The 19,958-nt window shown below is 39.1% G+C and overlaps 1 protein-coding gene across 1 annotated transcript in view; it reads right to left on the bottom strand.

Moving 5' to 3' along the window:
• Window positions 1–19,958, bottom strand: part of CDH8 (cadherin 8) — a 162,171-nt gene that overhangs the window by 49,795 nt on the left and 92,418 nt on the right. The window contains exons 6-8 of the mRNA XM_066557704.1: window positions 16,641–16,828; window positions 13,696–13,949; window positions 5,131–5,267 (exon numbers count right to left, since the gene is read on the bottom strand). Coding sequence (XP_066413801.1) covers window positions 5,131–5,267; window positions 13,696–13,949; window positions 16,641–16,828 — 579 coding nt within the window. The remainder of the gene's footprint in view (window positions 1–5,130; window positions 5,268–13,695; window positions 13,950–16,640; window positions 16,829–19,958) is intronic.

Here is a 19,958-nt window from a genome sequence, read left to right as displayed (position 1 = left end):
AGATGTGATGAGCCTTTGTACACACAAAAAAGATGCACCAAAAGAGACGTCTGTAATTTAATCATTCATTCTTACTGCACTGCAATTCAGGCTGTCAAAAAACCCTTGCACATGCCCCCAGATTCCTCTCCTGTTCAGGATACAGCTCCAGAGAGCTCAAACACATGAGCAGCACTATCAACCCTGACTTACAGAGCAAGTCTACATTCACCCCTCTCTCAAGCATTTAAATTTAAAATAAACCTCCCAACCTCAGCTACGACTTTAGGCTCATGTAAGTCTCAGCTACACCAAAAACTAATGAGAAATCTCATTAGGTCAGTGTTTAAAGTCCAGAATCAGTGACAATGTTCACCCTTTATATCCACAGAGCACAAAGGCCCATTCTCAGGAAATCATTTTGCCAGTGGACTGCTTCCTCCAGCCTGTCATCACCTTGATATTCCTGCTCCTTTCCATTCAGCAGGGTAAACTTGGTGAATGGCAACGTAGAAAGAAAAGTTAAGAATCAATTCACAGGTTCAATAGCTTTGAGTCTTGCCCTTGCCATGAGTGTATTTCTTCTGCACAGCCTAAGCCTGTACTTCAGAGGCATCTTTCAAAGATGTCAAGGCTCTTTCTAATGTTATCTTCTCTTGAAAATCCATATGGCAGAATTCATCAGCACAGAGGATACGAGCGAGGAAAAAAGTTAAGCAACAAAGAAGCAAAAATTAATTTGATCCCATAAGAGAGAGATGTAAGAAATCACACAATAGGAAAAATGTGCAGAAGTCATTTAGGAGTAGACAAATTTAAGGGGAGCAGTTGAAGGGACCAAAACTGCAGAAAGAGTTTAAAGGAAAATGTGTAACTAAATCTGAAATATTGAAACCAGCACCTAAATATCCCTATATCACCTAAACTCATTCAGTTCATTCTTTTACACAGATGGCTCTTTGCTTGGTTTAATCTCCAGTAACCACAAAAAGATAAGATTAAAGATTGTGGGCATGCAACTATTAAGCTCCCAGTGTGACCATTCATGGGACTCTCTGTCAGGGACACCCCCAGCACCCCACACTGTCACTGCTGGGACTCAGCAGCAGCTCCAGGGCCCCTCCTGGCTCCCCACACTCCACTCACAGCCAGACCACATTTCCTCACTGGTTCCAGCCCAGGTTTCCCCAGCAGAGTCTCAGGTCTCTCATTCCATAAAGCCATTTATTCACAGTAAAACAGCCACAGCCTGTGCCTCTGAGGAAGGACCCCGCAAAGACTTCTATCCCTGGGCTTTTATCCCTTCACAGCCTGAGCACAGGGAAGTTTTGGCTCTTCTTCCTGAGCCCTGGGCGCCTGCCCTGACCCTGGGTGTCCCTCACCCAGCTGTGCCACAGGTCCTCAGATCATTTGGCATGCAAAGGGTCTCAGGTCACATCCTCCTGTCCCTCTGAGCTCCCAGAGCTCTTTTGCAGCTTGCAAACCAAGCTACCTGCACCAGGTGTGTCCCTCAACACAAGAGGAAGACACTGTGGTTGCTGGGATTTTAGCAGGAGGCAAACCCTGTGCACTGGCCACACATTTCGGGAACCAGAATGTAAAGGAAATACAAAATTCTGGGCAAAGGTTTGAGGGACAACCACTCAAGGCAGGTGGTCTTCAGTCTGGCTGGCCACTTTAACTCCCTGAAAACAAAGGCTGCAGAAAACCAGAAACCCCTATAAGGAGTCTGTCAGCAGTGGGAAAGTAAAGGAGGGAACAGCACCATTCAAAATGTCTCACTTTGCACAAGTTTCAGGATACAATGGTAATGCTATTTGTCACCAATAGCATGAATTTTGTCTGAACAAGTACTGGCCAGACACTTGCCTATGAATGAGAACAGAAAATGTCTTTCTTCTAAATAAAAACCCAACCAAATGAAAAACCCCACAAAAACCCCACAAAAACCCCACAAAACAGCCCCAAACTGGTCTTTTGCCTGTCAAGTACACGTAGAAGAATCACATTCCCCACTGGCTCACACTTTCCTCCTCCTTGTTTTGCTAGACATGAAAGGATTAAATTCACATTTTGGAGCATTAAGATTTAAAATGTTTAAAATTATCCACACACATTTTAAATCTGAGCACTTTTTAAAAGATCAGCCAGTCTGAGCCTGAGGATCTTCACCCCCATTTCCAGTGAAAATGCAGAAGCAGTAATGCTCCATTCAGCCACACCAATCCTGCCTTGGAAAACTCCTACCTGAGACAGAGGCTGAGAGATGATACAAATAAATAACTTTGTCATGATGACAAGCAGGAAACTGCCAAAAATTAAATCAGCTTAGAGCACAAATTTAGATGCAGGTACCTTACCATCACAAAGCTGAAATAGTGAATTATTGTTTGTCAAAATTGGGTGTTTATCTGTGAAAGTGTGGCTAAATTAGGGCATATTCATATAATCTAGCATCTACCATGCTGGGAATAAAGAAATAAAAATCCAGCATGATGGCTTATGAGTAGTAAGCAAATTTAATGGCAGTTAAATGGCCTGGTCATTGCCCTGCAGATGGAGAGGAGAGCCTTGCACAAGCTCTGGGAAGCAGCCAGCCCAGGAAGAGGAAATGTTCCTGCACGAACAATTCCCACATATTTATTTTCCTGTGAGAGATCAGCAGTCCATTAATAGGGCTGTCAGTGAAGGCATTGTAATGACACACTTTATATTTGCATTTGCTGCTTTGTCTGCCTCCAACAGATTTCTGTTATTTTACAACAGAGATTTTGTCTATTATTGTCTTGAAAAAAAAAATCTAAAAATGCCCATTTTCCTCTGTTTGACAGTTCTATAAGCAAATTTAACTTCTGCTTGAGGAGCTTAAAAATAATTTCACTTAAATAAGCAAAGACAGTAGTCTATGAAATTAGGCCCTTGTTTTATGTAAATGTCAAATAATTATATTAGGAATGCAAAACTAAGCCATCAGCAGGAACACAAATGCTTAGAACAAGATTGGCATTATTATTTTCATAGCCAGTCTGATAAGAGGCAATTTTACAATAGCAGTGGATGCTGAGGCTCCCATGAAGCCTAATGACAAGGCTGACTTCTTACCAAATTCTCAAGTATAATTATGTTTCAAAAAACTGAAAATGCAACAGGCAGACTTCATGCTAGTGTGGCTCAGTAAAATGCTCTTCTGGCAGCTTTGCTCTGACACACACATGTAAAGGAGATATAAAAATGAACTGGAGGAGTGTCTTGCAAAGTTATTCCTTTTATCTTGTGTTCCTTTATAACTTTTTGGAGGAAACAAATTGTAAAATGACTTCACTTTGCATCTTATTATTCCAACGTCTGAGAGTGTTGGATCACAAACTACTAATTCTGCTTTCCATGCTGTTGATAAATATGATGTGAAAAAATTAGTATGGACATTTTAGATATTTTCCTTTAAAAATATTTAAATTATTAACTGGTTAGATATTAAGTGGAAAAAGTATGCCTGATTTAACCACACCTTCCTTTCTTTCCTCATGTGCTTCCCTGTGGCTTGGCTTCCCTGCAAGCAGAAAGCATTTCTGCTAATTTTTCAAAGTATTGTTTGGCTGCAAGGTGGCTCAGAGACAGGGCACTGCTGGCAATGAAACCCCCAAATTGCTGAGGTGCCTCAGAGCAACACAGGGTACAAGGATTGGAAGTTGGGAGCTCAGTTCACACCCACACCCACCTCCCCCATGTGTCATGGATTCCTAAGAGGTTTGGTTTTGAAATCACAATAATGTGATATTGGGACACAAGACAGATGATGGACTCTGGACCTGGCTGGCATAAGAGATTTGATAGCAAGATGCCTTGGCAAGACCAAAGAGAACGTTGAGGATTAAAAGAAGATTCAATCAGACTGGTTTACCAAAAAAAGAAAATTCCATTAAACTCTGCAAGCAAGAGATGTTGCAATATGCATAAATTTGTGTATGTGATTTTAACCTTATCATTACTGTAAACATTACTAGTCTTCCTAAACCAGTATATAAGCATTAGTAGTCCACAATAAATTTGGGTTCTGATCACCAAATCAGTCTTCCCCATCTCTCTTCATTGCTGACAAGTGCCACAGGAAAGGTATTAGACAACAAAAACAGGCCAAATAAGCATATTTTTTCCCCAATTTATTATGTTCATGCCTATAGTACCATGAAACTGAGCTTCAAATGCTCTGTTCCATAATGCTGTATCCTTCAAAGCAGAGATCTGGGGAAAAGCAAGCAGTACCTCAGGCAGGATGTGAGCAGCCCGGGTCACCAGGCTCTGCAGACAGATATTCCTGCAGTGCTGGCTCCAGTGTGTGCACAAATGGGTTCTGCTGCACACTGAGTGCAGAACAGAGAGGGTTCCAGGGGCTGTGCTCCAGTTCAGGGACACCACATGGGGTGGCAGCCCCAGCTTCCCCACCTGCTCCTTTGCCTCAATACCCTTGTGTCACATGCATTGTCTAAAATACAGTGCTGACATGAATAATAAATCACACTGTCGTGTGTGATCCTGTCAGCAGCTCCAAATTAATTAAGAATTCTCCTTGATTAAAATCTCTGACCCGTACTGCCAGGCAGGGCAGCTCTCCTGACTCAGGTGTGCAGAGCAGCCACCAGGGCTCTGTGGACCTGAACAATGCAGGTTCTTGTTGAGAGCTGGGTGTGAGTAAACTCATCCATATGTATCCAACAGCACTACTTTCATGCAACATTACCCCTGTGCTTAATCATTTATGGCTCTGAAACATAATAGCACTCAGAATTAAGAACGTCTGGGTTGAGCCTTCAATTTACTTCTACAATAGCAAATCTTTAATTCTTTCTGTCTTAATAGAGCTAATTATAAGGCTTAGGTGTGGGCTTTTTAAACCATTTTTTAATGTTTACCTTGCATACCTTGTACATATTTATTCATCTATCACTTCAGAATATCTATTGCCATTTTCACTGAAAAAAAAGTTGTTGTGAAAACTAAAAGAAATAGAGCTTGCACAAAAATTAAGCTTTCTTTCCAAAATTCTCTAACTCAAACACCCAATACATTTTATTTTACTGAATTATGTAAAGTTTGCCCTGTTAAAAATCAATTATAAACCCAACAGAACAGTCAGAGTACACAAACACTCACTGGTTTCAGTGGCTACAATAGTGATGTTGTGCCATGTGCTGGTTTCTCTGTCCAGGGGTGTTGCCAGAGTTATTTTCCCATCCTCTGCGTTGATGTTGAACTGTCTCTCAAGGTCAGTGTGGCGATCAATGGAAAACCTGCAAAACAGACATCCCTGTAATCTACTTAATGAAGTTGCTGTAATCCATACAGTCACAGAGACAATTTAGGGAGCCCTCTGAGAGCTGCAGCTTTATAGCCAAATGGATTGAGAAGCTCAATAGCATAATAATTTAGAAGACAAAATGACAAACTGATGCTAAAAAAACTTAATAATCATTGCCCAAGGAGTAATTAGCTGTATACCCAGTGTGAAGGTCATAAAGCGCCCTCAGGTTCACCGGGTAGCATCTCTGAAAAACGGTGCTGATCAAGAGTTAATTACACAATCCATCACATTTATTGGACAGCTTCTATGGTATTTCACAGTAACTGATGATAATTTCAACAGTAATGTATTAAGCCACAAAAGTGGTGGGCTTTGTGGTTATTTTAAAAAAGGGCTGAATAATATTATTTTACCAATAAATTTCAGATTAACGAAGCATGAACGATTCACCAAGCACATTATTTGCTTATGGTTCAAGCAGTTCCATGGGCAGAGCACAGTGAATCACCATTTTTCCCTATAAAACACTGCAAATGCTGGAGGCTTGATTCTTCTCTGAGTTGACATCACTGATTTTTAACCAAACAAGTTTCATCTGACACGTAGTCAGAGTTTGCAAATGTGAATGTCCAGGTAAATTCTGCAGCCCAAGCAGGGAGCCAGAGCTGCAGTGGATTGCTCCAACGGTGCATTAAGCAGGAGGATGATTTAAAGCTCAGGTCCAGATCCCCAGAAAGCTTTTATGTTTGTCCATTTGCACAGAGTTATTTTATTAATGAATTCTTCGTGAAAAGAAACTAAATGACAAAATTGAGCCTTCAGTTTCTTGACAGGAAAGGTAGGGAAAGAGGGAGTTGAGTGATAAACTATTGATATGGTTTAACAGCAATTGACTTCAAGGGGTTTTACTGAATCCTGATTGTGGATTTATACAAAAGCCTTTTAAGCCTTTGTGTCTGTGTATTACAGAAGCTACCAGCATGCACTGGCAGTTTTTACATCTGTTCTGCATTACAGACAGTACATTACATTACTCACAATAGTTAGGAGAGTTAGGATAAGGTATCACACTCAATTACTTTATGGAGTGGCCAGAAAAGTGACTCCAGACTGTCACTTTCTCATCACTTTTCTACCTTTTGCGAGCACATTGTTAAAATTCCCCAATAAAAGTAAAAGAACGTATTTTACTACAGTGAGAATGGCATAGTTATCTGAAAATCAGCTATTCCATTCTGGTTCGTGCTTTAGCAGAAGCAATTTCCAAAAAATATTCTGATTTGGAGGTCCCTTTATACACTACAATAAATATATTCCAATGAACTCAAACTCATTCCAGCCTAACACAATCGATTTTAATAGACACAGCATTAGCATCTGATTTCAAAGCTCAAGATTATTGTGTTCATGTTTTTTTTATTTATTTCAGTATCAGATATTTTCATATTTAGAATGAAGGTTGCATTGCAATTAGATTATTTGTGCAATGCATTCTGGAAGATACAGCTCACTTTCAAAAAGAGCTCTAAATGATGAAAACTTATCAAAACCTCAAAGTTTAAGTGTTTAAATACTGCATTGCCAGAGTTCAAGGCTAACCTGATCACACTGGTAAAGGTACTTCACAAGTAATGGATTTAAGAAGGAAACCCCAGGCTTAACTATGAAATGGGATTTGTTAGATATTTACTTGTTTTGTTTGAAACTCTCAGAAGAACTAGTTCTACTCATTGAAAATTACTAGTTTGGTAAGAAGAGTATCAGAAAAACATCAAGTCAAATATGAAGTCAAATTCCAAATATCTACGCCTCAAGCTGGACACATGCACGTGTATTTGGACATTGAAGTAAACTGATTTTATTGTGAGCTCCACATACTCAGTTCTCAATGGTTCAATGGGAACTGCACTAAACTCAGCATTTCTGAAAAGCAGGTCACTTGTGTGGAAGAATAAAGCTGCAGGTATTTAACTTCAGGCAATCATTTTTGAAAATGGATCTTAACTGTATTTTGATGTCTACCTAGTTCCAATTAAAGTATTAGAAGTAAAATTCTGGTACTAGTGAAGTTAGTATAAAATACCTTACAGCTTTTCACAGGTTTAAAATTTCACTCAAGAAAATACAAGAAAAGACAGCAATCAGCTCTTTGTAAGAAGTCATCACTTAAAACTGTCTTTTCATTTCTGAGTTTTATGTAATGATGCTGAAAGGACTCTACTGATACCAAACATATAAGAATTTTTCCCAGTCCACAAACAAAATAAAATGTGAAATGTTCATATGGTATTCAGTGTTTAGTGGACCTGGGCTTGACATAAATTCCACTGAGGAAAGACAGTTTTTCTCTAAGGATCAATCCTTCCTTAAACTTCCACTGACAGCCTTCCTGCCATGCAGGTTTTGACGTTATAGAGGAGGGAGTGACACATTTGTGAGTTTATTATATCACACTTCATCTCATCCCAGCAGTATTTACTCACAACACAAACCCAGCAATTCAAGAGGAAACATTTTTAACACAAGTTGTGTGTCTTTGCAAGACTACAAAGAGGTAAAACCCTCTCCTGATTTTAATGTGATAAATATTTGTTACAAAACCAAAAAATAAAATCTACAGTGTCATAAACCTGGGAAAACTAACAATACATTTGCAGTTTCCTTTTCATGATAATGATGTTGTAACTCTTTTTAATGGGAATGCATTGTCAGATCCATAAAACATACATAAAACATATATTTCTCTAAAAATGAGAAAATAATATCTTGGGAAATAATATCTTTTGAAATTGCCATAAAGCCAGCACAGGTTATTGGGAAGTTTGGGTTAGTTTATGAGTCTGCTATGGCAATTATAGGAACAACCCCACAGTGGTTTAACAGAAGCCTGGAAAGGATTCTCAGTTCTGCTCTTGCCCTGTTGCTGTTATGACTTTATTTGATCTACTCATTATTTGCACGAATGTAAATAGGAGCAGAAACTCTTTTTTTTTGCTGCTCCTTCTGAGATTTGAACCCCAGCACTGACACCCCAGGAGTAGTAAATCTCCATTTTTATGAATGCCAGGCAGATTGGACAGGGTACTTAGTGACAGATAAACAACTGCACCATTGGGGAGCCACAAAATATCGGATCTGGTTTTTTAAGGCCTGCTGTAAATTAAGAAAATGATCAACTGCTGCCAAAGATGAAATCTGTGCTCAAAGGAATGGGGAAAACCAGCTCCAGTGAATCTTATCTCTGCACAGAGAAAGCACTGAAGGGCAGTGATTTATGGGAGGGCACTGGCTGGATAGGAAGGAGCATTATTGCTCATGCTTGTTGCTGTGTGCCTGGACCATGCTTTAGCCAAGATAACTCACTGCACGTGAACAGAGCATCCTTGTAAAGTAACACCAGGGGCCTGGGGTGGGCACTGCTGGAGCCTGAGCTGGGTGCCAGCCCTGGAGCTGTGTGCCAGCCCTGCAACCCACAGCTGGGTGCCAGCCCTGCAACCCACAGCTCTGTGCCAGCCCTGGAGCCCACAGCTGTGTGCCAGCCCTGGAGCCCACAGCTGTGTGCCAGCCCTGGAGCCACAGCTGTGTGCCAGCCCTGGAGCTGTGTGCCAGCCCTGCAACCCACAGCTGGGTGCCAGCCCTGCAACCCACAGCTCTGTGCCAGCCCTGGAGCCACAGCTGGGTGCCAGCCCTGCAACCCACAGCTGGGTGCCAGCCCTGGAGCCCACCCACAGCTCTGTGCCAGCCCTGGAGCCCTGAGCTGGGTGCCAGCCCTGGAGCCCACCCACAGCTGGGTGCCAGCCCTGGAGCCCACCCACAGCTCTGTGCCAGCCCTGGAGCCCTGAGCTGGGTGCCAGCCCTGGAGCCCACCCACAGCTGGGTGCCAGCAGGGGATGACATTCCCAGGCTGGAGCTGTTCCCAGGAGGTGCCACCCTGCCCACACCAGAGCCTCACAGCTCAGCTGGACTCACTGAGCCCCTTCCCCAAAGGAGAGGCATGCATCCAGATGTGGCCCTGACACAAAATCCTCGAATTACTGGGCTGGAACACAACAAGCTACAATTATTTGCAATTATTACCCAATTCTGTAAAGACTTTTCACCATTAGCCTTAAAAATAGGAGGCCCTTAAGCATCATGCACTGCACAATGGCAACTAAGGATCAAAAAGAGCTTGTGTTGCTTATTTTAAAGCTGATTAATTAGAAAAAATACCACAGAATTACAGAATATCCTAAGCCACAAGGATCATTGAATTCCAGCTCCTGGATCTGCACAGGACTGTCATGGACATATCTTATGAAAAATCCTTTTGCTAGGATTTTTCCTTCTGAGAAGCTGAGAAGTCTCAGAGGAAAAGAAAAACAATGATTATCTGCTGCTGTGGAATGCAACAGGTGCATCTGTGATTGGTCTACATTGGTTGTTTCTAATTAATGGCCAATCACAGTCAGCTGGCTCGGACTCTCTGAGAATCACAAGCTTTTGTTACTCATTCCTTTCCTTTCCAGCCTTCTGATGAAATCCTTTCTTCTATTCTTTTAGTCTTAATATATAATTTTCTTTTAACATAATATATATCATAAAATAATAAATCAGCCTTCTGAAACATGGAGTCAAGATTCTCATCTCTTCGCTCATCCTGGGACCCCTGTGAACACCACCACACAGGACAGCCCCAAAAATCCATTTATTTTCCTGCTTGTAAACCCTACAAGAGGTTTTGCACCTTTAAATCAAGTAAAAGAAAGGTCAGACAATGCTTTATATTTTCTAAGCAAGCATTAAAAGCAAACTACTGGTGAATTGGTTAGAAATGAGGATAAACATTTTTTTTTCTTTAAAAAAAAGAAAAAAAGAAAGCAATAGAATAGTGTGGGTTGGAAAGGACCATAAAGATCATCTCAATCCAACCTCTGCCTTGGGAGGGACACCTTCCCCTAAGACCACAAGCTTCTTTCCAGGCTGTATTTGATAATAACTTTTCTAAATTCTTTAACATTTTATTCTTTGACTCAATTATCAGAGTCTTCCCACGTGCAGAGAGATCCAAGTTTGATTTCATTTGTGGCACTGCAATGCTCTGAATGTGTGGAGCCTCTGTGCATCAGACTAATGCAAAGCAGACGTGGTATTGGGAGCACAGAAGGTGATTCATATTTTGTTTGTGCTGCCTGGGTTTTTATAACAAATGTACACAGTGGCTCTGTCTAAGCTAAATATTGATAGAACAGATATCTATTGAAAAAATGTCATTTCCTTGAAATACAAGTCGTTGTTACTTGCTAAAATTCTGGTTTGAAGGGAAAAAAGGGATTTAAAAAAGGCCAGGGAAGACTAACATTAAAACAGTCCACCAGTTTTAGAACAGCTTGTTGTAATTTTTCAGATTTTTAACTAAAGTTGGATATTTTTGGTATCATAGAAAATATGCATAAAATCTGCATCATATATACATGATATAATAACAGAATTAACACCTGAAATGTACATTCCAATCAATAAAAACACTGCTTGATTATGTTTCTGTTAGAACCTGCCAGGTTCCTATTTTGTTCCAAGTTGTAAAGAAAGGGATTGTATTTCTGCTCCCTACTTGTCTCCAACTAGTATTTTCCCTCTTGTAATAGTTGAATTACTAACTTGGATTTTTTTTCTGTCCTTAAAATATTTTTTATGCAAAAAATGCAAGAAAAAAAAAAAAGAGAAGAATTTGAGCTTTCTAGAGCTCTCCCAGATAAATCAAATTAATCAGGTAAGCAAGCAAGAGCACAAAATTTGCACAGAAAATTAGGCTCTGTATATTCCTTAATTAGTATTAAGCCAATATTTTAGAAAATATTAAATCTTATAAAGTACTGTATCTATTATTTAAAGAAAATATATAAATCCTACTAATAAATTACCTTTTTTAAAAAATGTAATTAATTTTGTCCAGTTCTGTTTCATGTATGTTGTGTTTTTATATGACCTGATGAGCAATAACATCCTAATTCAGTTCCCAAACACAAAATACTTTTGTTTTTAAAAGTCTGAAGGTCTCTTGATTTATAAAATGATGAAAAAGGGGAAACTAGATAAATCTTTTACTCAGATTCATTTTTTGGGCTTGCACAGAATAAAAAGACTAAGTTTTAGAACAGAGGTAGGTTTGTAAAAGCTCTGAATTATGAAGAATTTGAGGCAGGTGAGAAAAAAAATCCCAGGGCAGCAGCAGAAGAGTGGCAAAGCAGCCAAGGTAAGAGTGAAGCAGGGGTGGAGGCAGGCTGGGATGAAGCAGAGGAAGAGGAGCCAGGACCAAGCCAGGAGCAAACAGAGCAGGGTAGGGGGAAGAAGCTGAGGTTCCATTGAAGGAGAGATTACTGTGGAGCTGGAACACAGGGAAGAGATTTGCTGTCACCATGGCTGGTCTCACTCTCCTCTCAGAGGATCTTTCTTGTGTTTTTCACAGACACCAGTGGGCAGCAGCAAGAAAATCAGGGATGGAGCCACTGCATCAATTATGACAGATCAAACCCTGCCATTCTATGGTATTTTTGTTTAGGAATCTATGGTGGCTGATGCTGTGGTTATCTGCTTTTGAAAGTCTGATTTACAAATGAGAATTACAGAATCAGAGGTTATCCTGAGTGGGAAGGGACCACAAGGAGTGTTGGAATCTGAAATGCAGGGAATTCTCAGAACTTTGGGCCTATAAGGCAAAGCTTAGAATTAAACATAGGATTTGATCTGAGACCTTGGAAAAGGCTTCCGAACTTAGGTGACAGAAGCAAGAATGTGGATTTATAGTTTAGAGCAGAGCCACATTAAGCTAAGTAAAAGTAAAGTTTAGAGTTTTTAGACTTTGAGATACAGAAAAAATAAAAGTAGTTACAAAGGTAAACATAGAGTTTAGAATGCAGCACTGTAGGTTTGTGTGTCAGAACATGATTGGCTAAGAAAGCTTACCCTGTAGCATGAGTCCATAAGATGAAATATTTAAGGATTGGGTCAAAAACATACATATCCTTGTTGGCCCTGGCCACTGGGCTCCAGTGCTGTTTCATTGGTCAATAACTCCTTAAAAGGTCCTGTAACTAAAGGTCTTGTGACCTTCTGAACCATGTGGAGAAGATGTGAGCCTAACTTACCCTTTCTGCCTGTGTAGAAGATAAGAAAATAAACTGCAGAATCTAAAAACCTCAGAGGTCCCATCTCTAACTCATTCAAAACTCTTCAAAAATCCCCATAATTGAGTCTGACTCCTGTCCTTGCAGAGCCCCCAGCAATCCCCCCTGGGCATCCCTGGCAGCCTCAGGGCTGTGCCCATTCCCTGGAGCCTGGGCAGTGCCGGCACCTCTGAGGGATCAGAACCTTTCCCCCATCTCCAGCTGTTCCCTGGGTGCTGTCCCTGGCCCAGAGCAGAGATCAGAGATGCCCCTCAGCAGGAAGTTGTGTACAACTCAAACATTCTCTCCAACATCTTTAAGACACACGAGTCTTAAAGCATCCAAACATGTTGGCAAATCTGAATTTCTAATTCTGAAGATACTATACTATGATATGCATCATGCAGGACCTCTACATAAAGGTTTAAAGTCCAGCTCTGCAACAAACCTGATGGAAGTGACAGTGATTAGAAAATGATAGTGATAGAAAATGATGGATTATAACAGCTAACATCATCCTCCTGATGCTGCCTGCCCAAAATTCCCTGAGGCAGCAATGCACAGTGATGATTACTATTAAATAGACTCTCTCCACATATACTTTTGCTATGAATTTCACATTTTGGTGTTGGTTTTCCTAATGCCTTTAGCAGGCAGTACTACACAGAGCAGAATGTGCTTTGGAACCCTCATGCAATCACTACCAAGGGGGAGGGGAACATGTGTGCTCATCAAATTAGATAAAACCCACTGATCTGATCCAACTGGAATAAAAGATTTTGTTCAAATTAGATCAAAAAGGGAAAATATTATAAACTGAAGATGCAGAAGTCATATGGGCATAATAATCTCTGACTTTGTATCTTCAAACCAGGAATGGGTTTAGACAAAGTAATACAAAATACGTTTTGACAACCTTACAACTGCATGGCACAAACCGAGTATTGTTAGTGCAGACACTACTGGATTATTTAAATTCACTGCAGAGATACACTCTGATGATTCAACCCCATCCAACCTCATTTCTCATAAGAACCACTCACATTTCTCATTTTCACTGCATTCCTCTGTTTCATAAGACTACTCCTATGGCAAGGAGCGTTTTGGGGACTTTGAAAATGATCTGAACTGATAAATCTAACATCATAAACCAAACCCTACCCTGGCATTTTCACAGAAACAGAACAGCATGACAACAGCCACACAGTGAATGGGGAATACACTTGGGATCAGCCAGCAGCATCCCCAAAGAACCCTTTAAAGCAGCCCTACCTTATAGGGCTGGAAGACACGTCGGGATCATGGGCTGTCACCTGCCCCAGCACAGAGTTGAGAGCAGCATTTTCATGTACTTCCAGAAGGTAGGTGGGTGAGGAGAAGACTGGGGGTTCATCAGCGTCCTCCACCACGATCTTGACGGTGGCCGTGTCCTTGAAGGGGCCCCCGCCGAGGAAGCGAGGGTCGATGTGGATGTTGGCTGCCTCCACCTTCAGGGTGTAGGACTTTTTGGTCTCAAAGTCCAGTGGCTGTTGAGAAGGACAAAGATAAATGTCATTTACTGGTGGCCACAGAGAACAGGTGATTGCAATGCTGATGGATGGGAATTATGTGCATTTTTAAGCACACGGAACCATTTTAATGCAGGCACTTCCCTCTCCCAGAAACCCAACCTCCTGATTTTCTATAAAATCTGTTTATTTACCAACCTCAGAGAAAACAGCACTGTTTCCTTGTTTCTCACAAGAAATTTACTGAAATATTCCCTCTCATGAATTATACCATTACAATTACATATCAGACAAATACTACAAATCTGTTTGAGATGACACAAGTTGCATCCCAATAATGCACTTCATCAGTGCTTTACTGGCTGGAGATAAGAAAATAAATTCAACTGGCTCCACAAAGAATGAATATTTTATTACTTCCAGAACAATGTGAGAAATGCAAAGAACTAGAAATTATTATTTGTTGGACAGGAGAGGCAAAATGTAGAGCTAATCATATGAGGAGGTACTTCAATATTCTTGCACTACAAGTGCCTCTGTATTTCAGTTTATAGGAGTAAATGAGCTAGACATCTCTCAGGAATTTCTTAAAACTGTAGCAATTTCTACTTCTGTATCATTTCTCTTTTTCTTTTTTCCCCACAGACAGAGTCACAAAACAAATTACTTTATTCTATCAATATACCTGCCATGTTACCACTGTTTTTACTATTTTAAAGTCCTATATTAACTCATAAAAGATGAAAACTAAGTGGATTTAAGGGACTGAAACACCAAATAAACCCCAAATCTGTGACACTTTTGAGTGTTAGACTTTTTCATTATGGGAGATTCAAGTTTGTGTCTTGAAGCACATCAGTATATTCACTTCATAATTCTCTTGTGTCTCACAACGATTCAAATTTCAAAGATGCAAATTGCCAAGCATTGGAAAGATATTAAGATTTGCATTATAATGTCTGAGGGATAAAAAGAAGAGGACATAGACACTCTGAATCTGTAATGCAAATACCAGCAAGAGCACAAACAGGAATCTTCAGGAAGTCTGTCAAAGCCTTCAATATGTATATCTTCAAATTCTGTGGATTTTTTTTCAGGTATGAATCAAGCTCTAATGGGATTTGCTCTTTCTCACAAATTCTAGTAAACACAAGAAAATCTTGCTTCTTTTGCAGCTCTTAAATTAGTACGTTTTTGAAATTATGAATGGGGATTTATAAATCAGCATATTCACAATTTGCCAATCATGGCTCCTGTAGCACTTTTTCAATTGCTTTTCATATGCTTTACAGAAATGACAGCACCCCAATACATTTAGTCATGCCTAATCAGAATATCATATTGAAAATTTACTCAGCATTGTCTAAAGCCCATGATTTTATGCTGAAGAAAATCTGTTGGTGAGCAGTACCCTCCATACATCATCTACTGGAGTAGAACCAAAATTATTATTGCTGTCAAAATAAAAATATGAAACAACATTATGGTTGAGATTCAGTTATGAAATAAAGCCAAGGGAACTGGGGCAAAAGGCTAATTGCCTCAGCTTACAGGAGAGGCCACAGCACACAATAAATAACAGTAAGGAAGAGCTGGGATGTATATCATAATTTTCTCTTTAGAAAAACAAATATAAATTTAGATAAATATACATCACTTTATTATAAAGCTACAGTGCTGACCTACTCACTGAGAAAGAGAAAACACAAAGTTTTGACGGGCAATCTGCCTGACCTCTTTAATGATAGGTACAAGTGGAATATTAATTACCTGTGCTCATTGGATTCACCTTTTCTCACTGGAATATCATGGTTTGGGTTTTGTTTACTTTTGTTTTCATAAGGATTCATTTAGAGTGATCCGTGCTATGCAGTTAAAACCCTCTGCCACTGCTATAAATTATATTAATAGCCTCTTTCAGAACACAGCACGAGGAACAGCTTTTTCTCTTTCCCCACAAAATACTGACAATTAAATCTGCAATTAATATTTCCTTGGCTTTATTAGAGGAGTTTTCTTCTATGCTGCCTCTCCCCATATTTCTGTAGATAATTGGGTGGTGTTCTTGTTGTGTACATGCAAATATCTCACCTTGCACATTTCAAGACTGTAAAAGCATAGAAAAGGTAACATGGTTTTCTTTAGGGCCCAAATTTGACACTTCTCATGTGAAACTACCAATCTCCTTAATAAAAGTCACTGAAATCCCTGTTCATTGAGTGAAGACAGTTCAACATGAGAAAAAGGTAAAAGACTAAGCTCTCACATATCAGGTAATTTAATTAATGCACCGTGATTTATTTTTCTCTGAACAGCTGCACAGGAAATCAAATAATTGAAAGAAATTATTTGATGAATACTCAGCCAAGATTTTACAGAAGTTTAAACCACCACCAAAGTGGAATTTAATCTATTCTTTTCTTTTTGAGCCAAGGAAGCAAAATTTTGGTGGTGTTCATGATGTGATTACATGGGAGCCTGGAGAGGATTAACATTTCCAGCACCCATGGATGTCTCCCCAGTGAATTTTCACAATGAAAATTCAGAGAAACATGGCCAGGACTCCCCTTTTAATCACTCCACTGGCTTGACACCTCATCCATAGATGATGGAATCTCTGGAAATGCAGCATCTTCTCACAGAGCTGAGTCTGGCTGGGTAGTTACATGTACAATAAACATTTATATTTTTAACAGAGATGTGATTTACCTTTCTCACTCTAATAACGCCATCCTGAGTTTGGGCATCCGTAGTGATCTCAAATACATCCATTCCATCTCCTTCAATAATGTCATAGGATGATTTGGCATTTTCTCCAATATCCAGGTCATTTGCTTTCACCCTTCCTATTGGTTCACCAAGAGCAACATCTTCCATTACTGAGAAGTGATAGAGACCTTACAAATAACAGGAAAAGACTGAACATTACAGCTGTTCCAGTGTCCCCTGGGTGCTTTTCAATGCTTACACATCCCCAACACCAACTCTTGAGATCTGCAGCTGACCCAAGCTCCATTTACCCCAATTATTGACTGAAAGCAGCACAGTGTGGTCCTCACACAAGAATATTCACTTTACTGTAGCTGAATGTCCTTTCCATTCCAGGAGTCTCCTCCTTCTGCCTTGCAGGGATGTTTTGTGTTGGCAAACACAAATATTGAGCTCCTTTCAACACTGCAGAATTTACCATTTTATACAGATATTTTATTGACAAGGAGTTACAATTCAACAAAGAAACTTCGGCTTTTACTCCATTAAAAAATTGGTCAAATTCTTTAAAAATCTATTGTGTAAATACTTACATAACTTCAAATATTTTCTGCATAACTTTAAATATTTACTACTTTTTAAAATGTAGTTTCATTTTGTTTATTTGACCCCTTCCACCTCTCTTTTGTGGTAAGAAACTAATCAGAAAACATTAAAAGAAACTCCCAATTTTGATTTCTTTTTACTGGAAACAATAACTTTTCACAGTAATCATTACTGTGTTTACTATTTGTTGCAGTTACACTAAAATCCATTAGAAATTGCTATTCAAGTTGTCAACATTTTATTTTTTGTTACACCTGCTTCAAACCTTTTAAGCTAAAAAGCATCAAAAAACTACTTAGATATATTATTTTAGGCAGAAATTTGTTTATGGCAAAACCCAAAATACTCATTTTGTTTTGTATCTCCCTGCTCTTAACAGTACCCTAAAAATGCGAAGATAAACATTTTATATCCAAAATTCCTTCTAGAGTCCTTTTATTTCTACCTCTTTATAATTGACTCTTATTGAAGTTAAGATTAACACATGAGCTAATCAAACAAAATGCTGCTCAGGAGTTAGAAAAGGGAAAAATAATTCAAGGATAATAGAAGAGACCATTAAAACAGTTTTTGACACAGGATTCTGGCCGTGTTCTTCTCTGTCCTCCCCGTTGTTCTAAGACAATCTATTAAGTGCAGGTCATAATTTTCCAAAAACCATGTTCTGGAGCTGTTGCTTTACCTGTTGTAGGTGATTGCAATAGCAACAGTTGAAAACAGAAGGAAACTGAGGAATTCACAAATGTATTAGCTGCACAATGAAATCCCAAAGTGACTTGTTTTTAATGTTCCTAGGCTAAATTATTAGAGATAATTTGATGATCAAGATTCCTCAAAATATCCATAATGGCTCAAAAACAATGAGCAGCCAAAGCAGTGAAGTGCCTTGGGAGATTAAATTATGCATTCATCATTTACTCTGCTGTCCACACTTTGTGGTTTGAATCTCCAGGCACAGCTGATTGCATTGTTAAGTCAAAATTTTGCTCTCAGATTTATTAAAACAGTTTACAAAATATTAAGAAAAATTTAAAAGTTATGATGCAGCTTACTCTTTTACACAAATTCCTCTCCAGAATTATGAATTGTGTCGTCGTACTGAGCTGACCAAAATATCCACACTGGGCATCTTTGAAAGCCCTGGGTTTCCACAGCAGTGCACAGTTCCTCTCATTACAATTCTGTGGTAAACTGCCAGGTTAAAAACTTCAGTGACTTATAAAACGCCTCTAAAATTATTTCAGAGAGATCACAGAAGTAGTGAAAGTTCATCTTTTTCATTTCTAAAACCCAGGAGGCTAACTCTCTGAAATCAAACCATAAATATACATTTCTGTCCTGCCTGGAAACAATAACCTGATAGAACACCCTGTTTCCCGAGCTCATTACCATTTATTGTGCAAGCAGCATGTATTACATCTTATGAATTTCTATTTCATTCTGGCTGGGCTTATTGTAAGTTTGATCCTTTCTTATTTTCCTTTCCAGGCAAATGCAAACTGTGCTTCAACAGTGTAAAAAAAAATAAAGTCAGATTTGCTCAGCTCTTGTCCAAGGGCAGAGTTGTGGCTAATCTGTGGTGTTGGGCACCTTTTAAAAGGACAAATTTGTAATAACAACCAGATCCAATGTTAATATGGCTAATCATTAAAGCAATAAATACACAAAACCCAGCAATTACACAATACATAATAATATTATATGTTGTTTATATAATAAATATATAATAAATATATCTAGATATATATTTATTATACATTTCAATATTTATTACATTTTTATTATATGTTTCAATATTTAGATTTATATTCCTAAAATACTTATGTTCTTTAAAATAAAAACCTTGCCTCTAACCAAATTCTGTCTTTATAAAACTATTATTAATTATATATCATTTAAAATTATATACATACACAATACATATATATAATACATATATATATATAAAAATAACCCAGTATATATATATATATATATATATATATATATATATATATAAAATCCATATAAAAATATATAGGTATATATACATATATAATACATATATACATATATAAAATACATATATATAATACACATATATGTGTGTGTATATATATATTAAAAAAATAAAAAAAAAACAGTGATAAAACAAGCAGGGTTTTTTTCCCTAAAGAATTTTCATAATGGTCAGTGGTTATTCCTAGGAGAAAGCCCAAATCCTGCAGAGGCTGTAACAGCTTCAGAGACAGCACCTTCCTGGATGCTGCAGGAAAACTCATCCAGGGGTTTGTATCCCAGAGATAGGGATGCAGCCTTGCTGGTGCCCCAGCAATGTGCCACTGTGCCCAAAAGCCCTGGGAAAGGGCACTTTCACCCCCACATGCTGTTCCCCTGGGCTGCCCCAGTTTGGACCAGCTGTGCTGCTGCTTTTGGGGTCAGATTTTTGCCCTGTTGGCACCCAAGGCTCCTGGGGCAGTGCTGTAGAATGTAAAAGCCAGGTAAGCTGGCAAAGGCAGGTCTGTGCCCCCTGAGTGGGAGGCACAGGACACTGCAGGTGTAAAAGAGACATCCCTCTGCAGGCTGGTGATAGAGTTCATCTGTGGACATGGCATTGTTAGGGAAATTCTTGGAAAACACTAACACAGGGAAAGGCAGTGCAACGGGACACAAAGTCAAAAATTTATGCATTTCCTGCTTTATGAGAGAAAACCTTCTATTGTGCAGAGTGCT

Source organism: Molothrus aeneus, chromosome 11 (assembly GCF_037042795.1).
Source record: "Molothrus aeneus isolate 106 chromosome 11, BPBGC_Maene_1.0, whole genome shotgun sequence".
NCBI lineage: Eukaryota > Metazoa > Chordata > Aves > Passeriformes > Icteridae > Molothrus > Molothrus aeneus.
The sequence above is the reverse complement of the archived record's forward strand: the minus strand, read 5'-3'. Positions and strand labels throughout refer to the sequence as shown.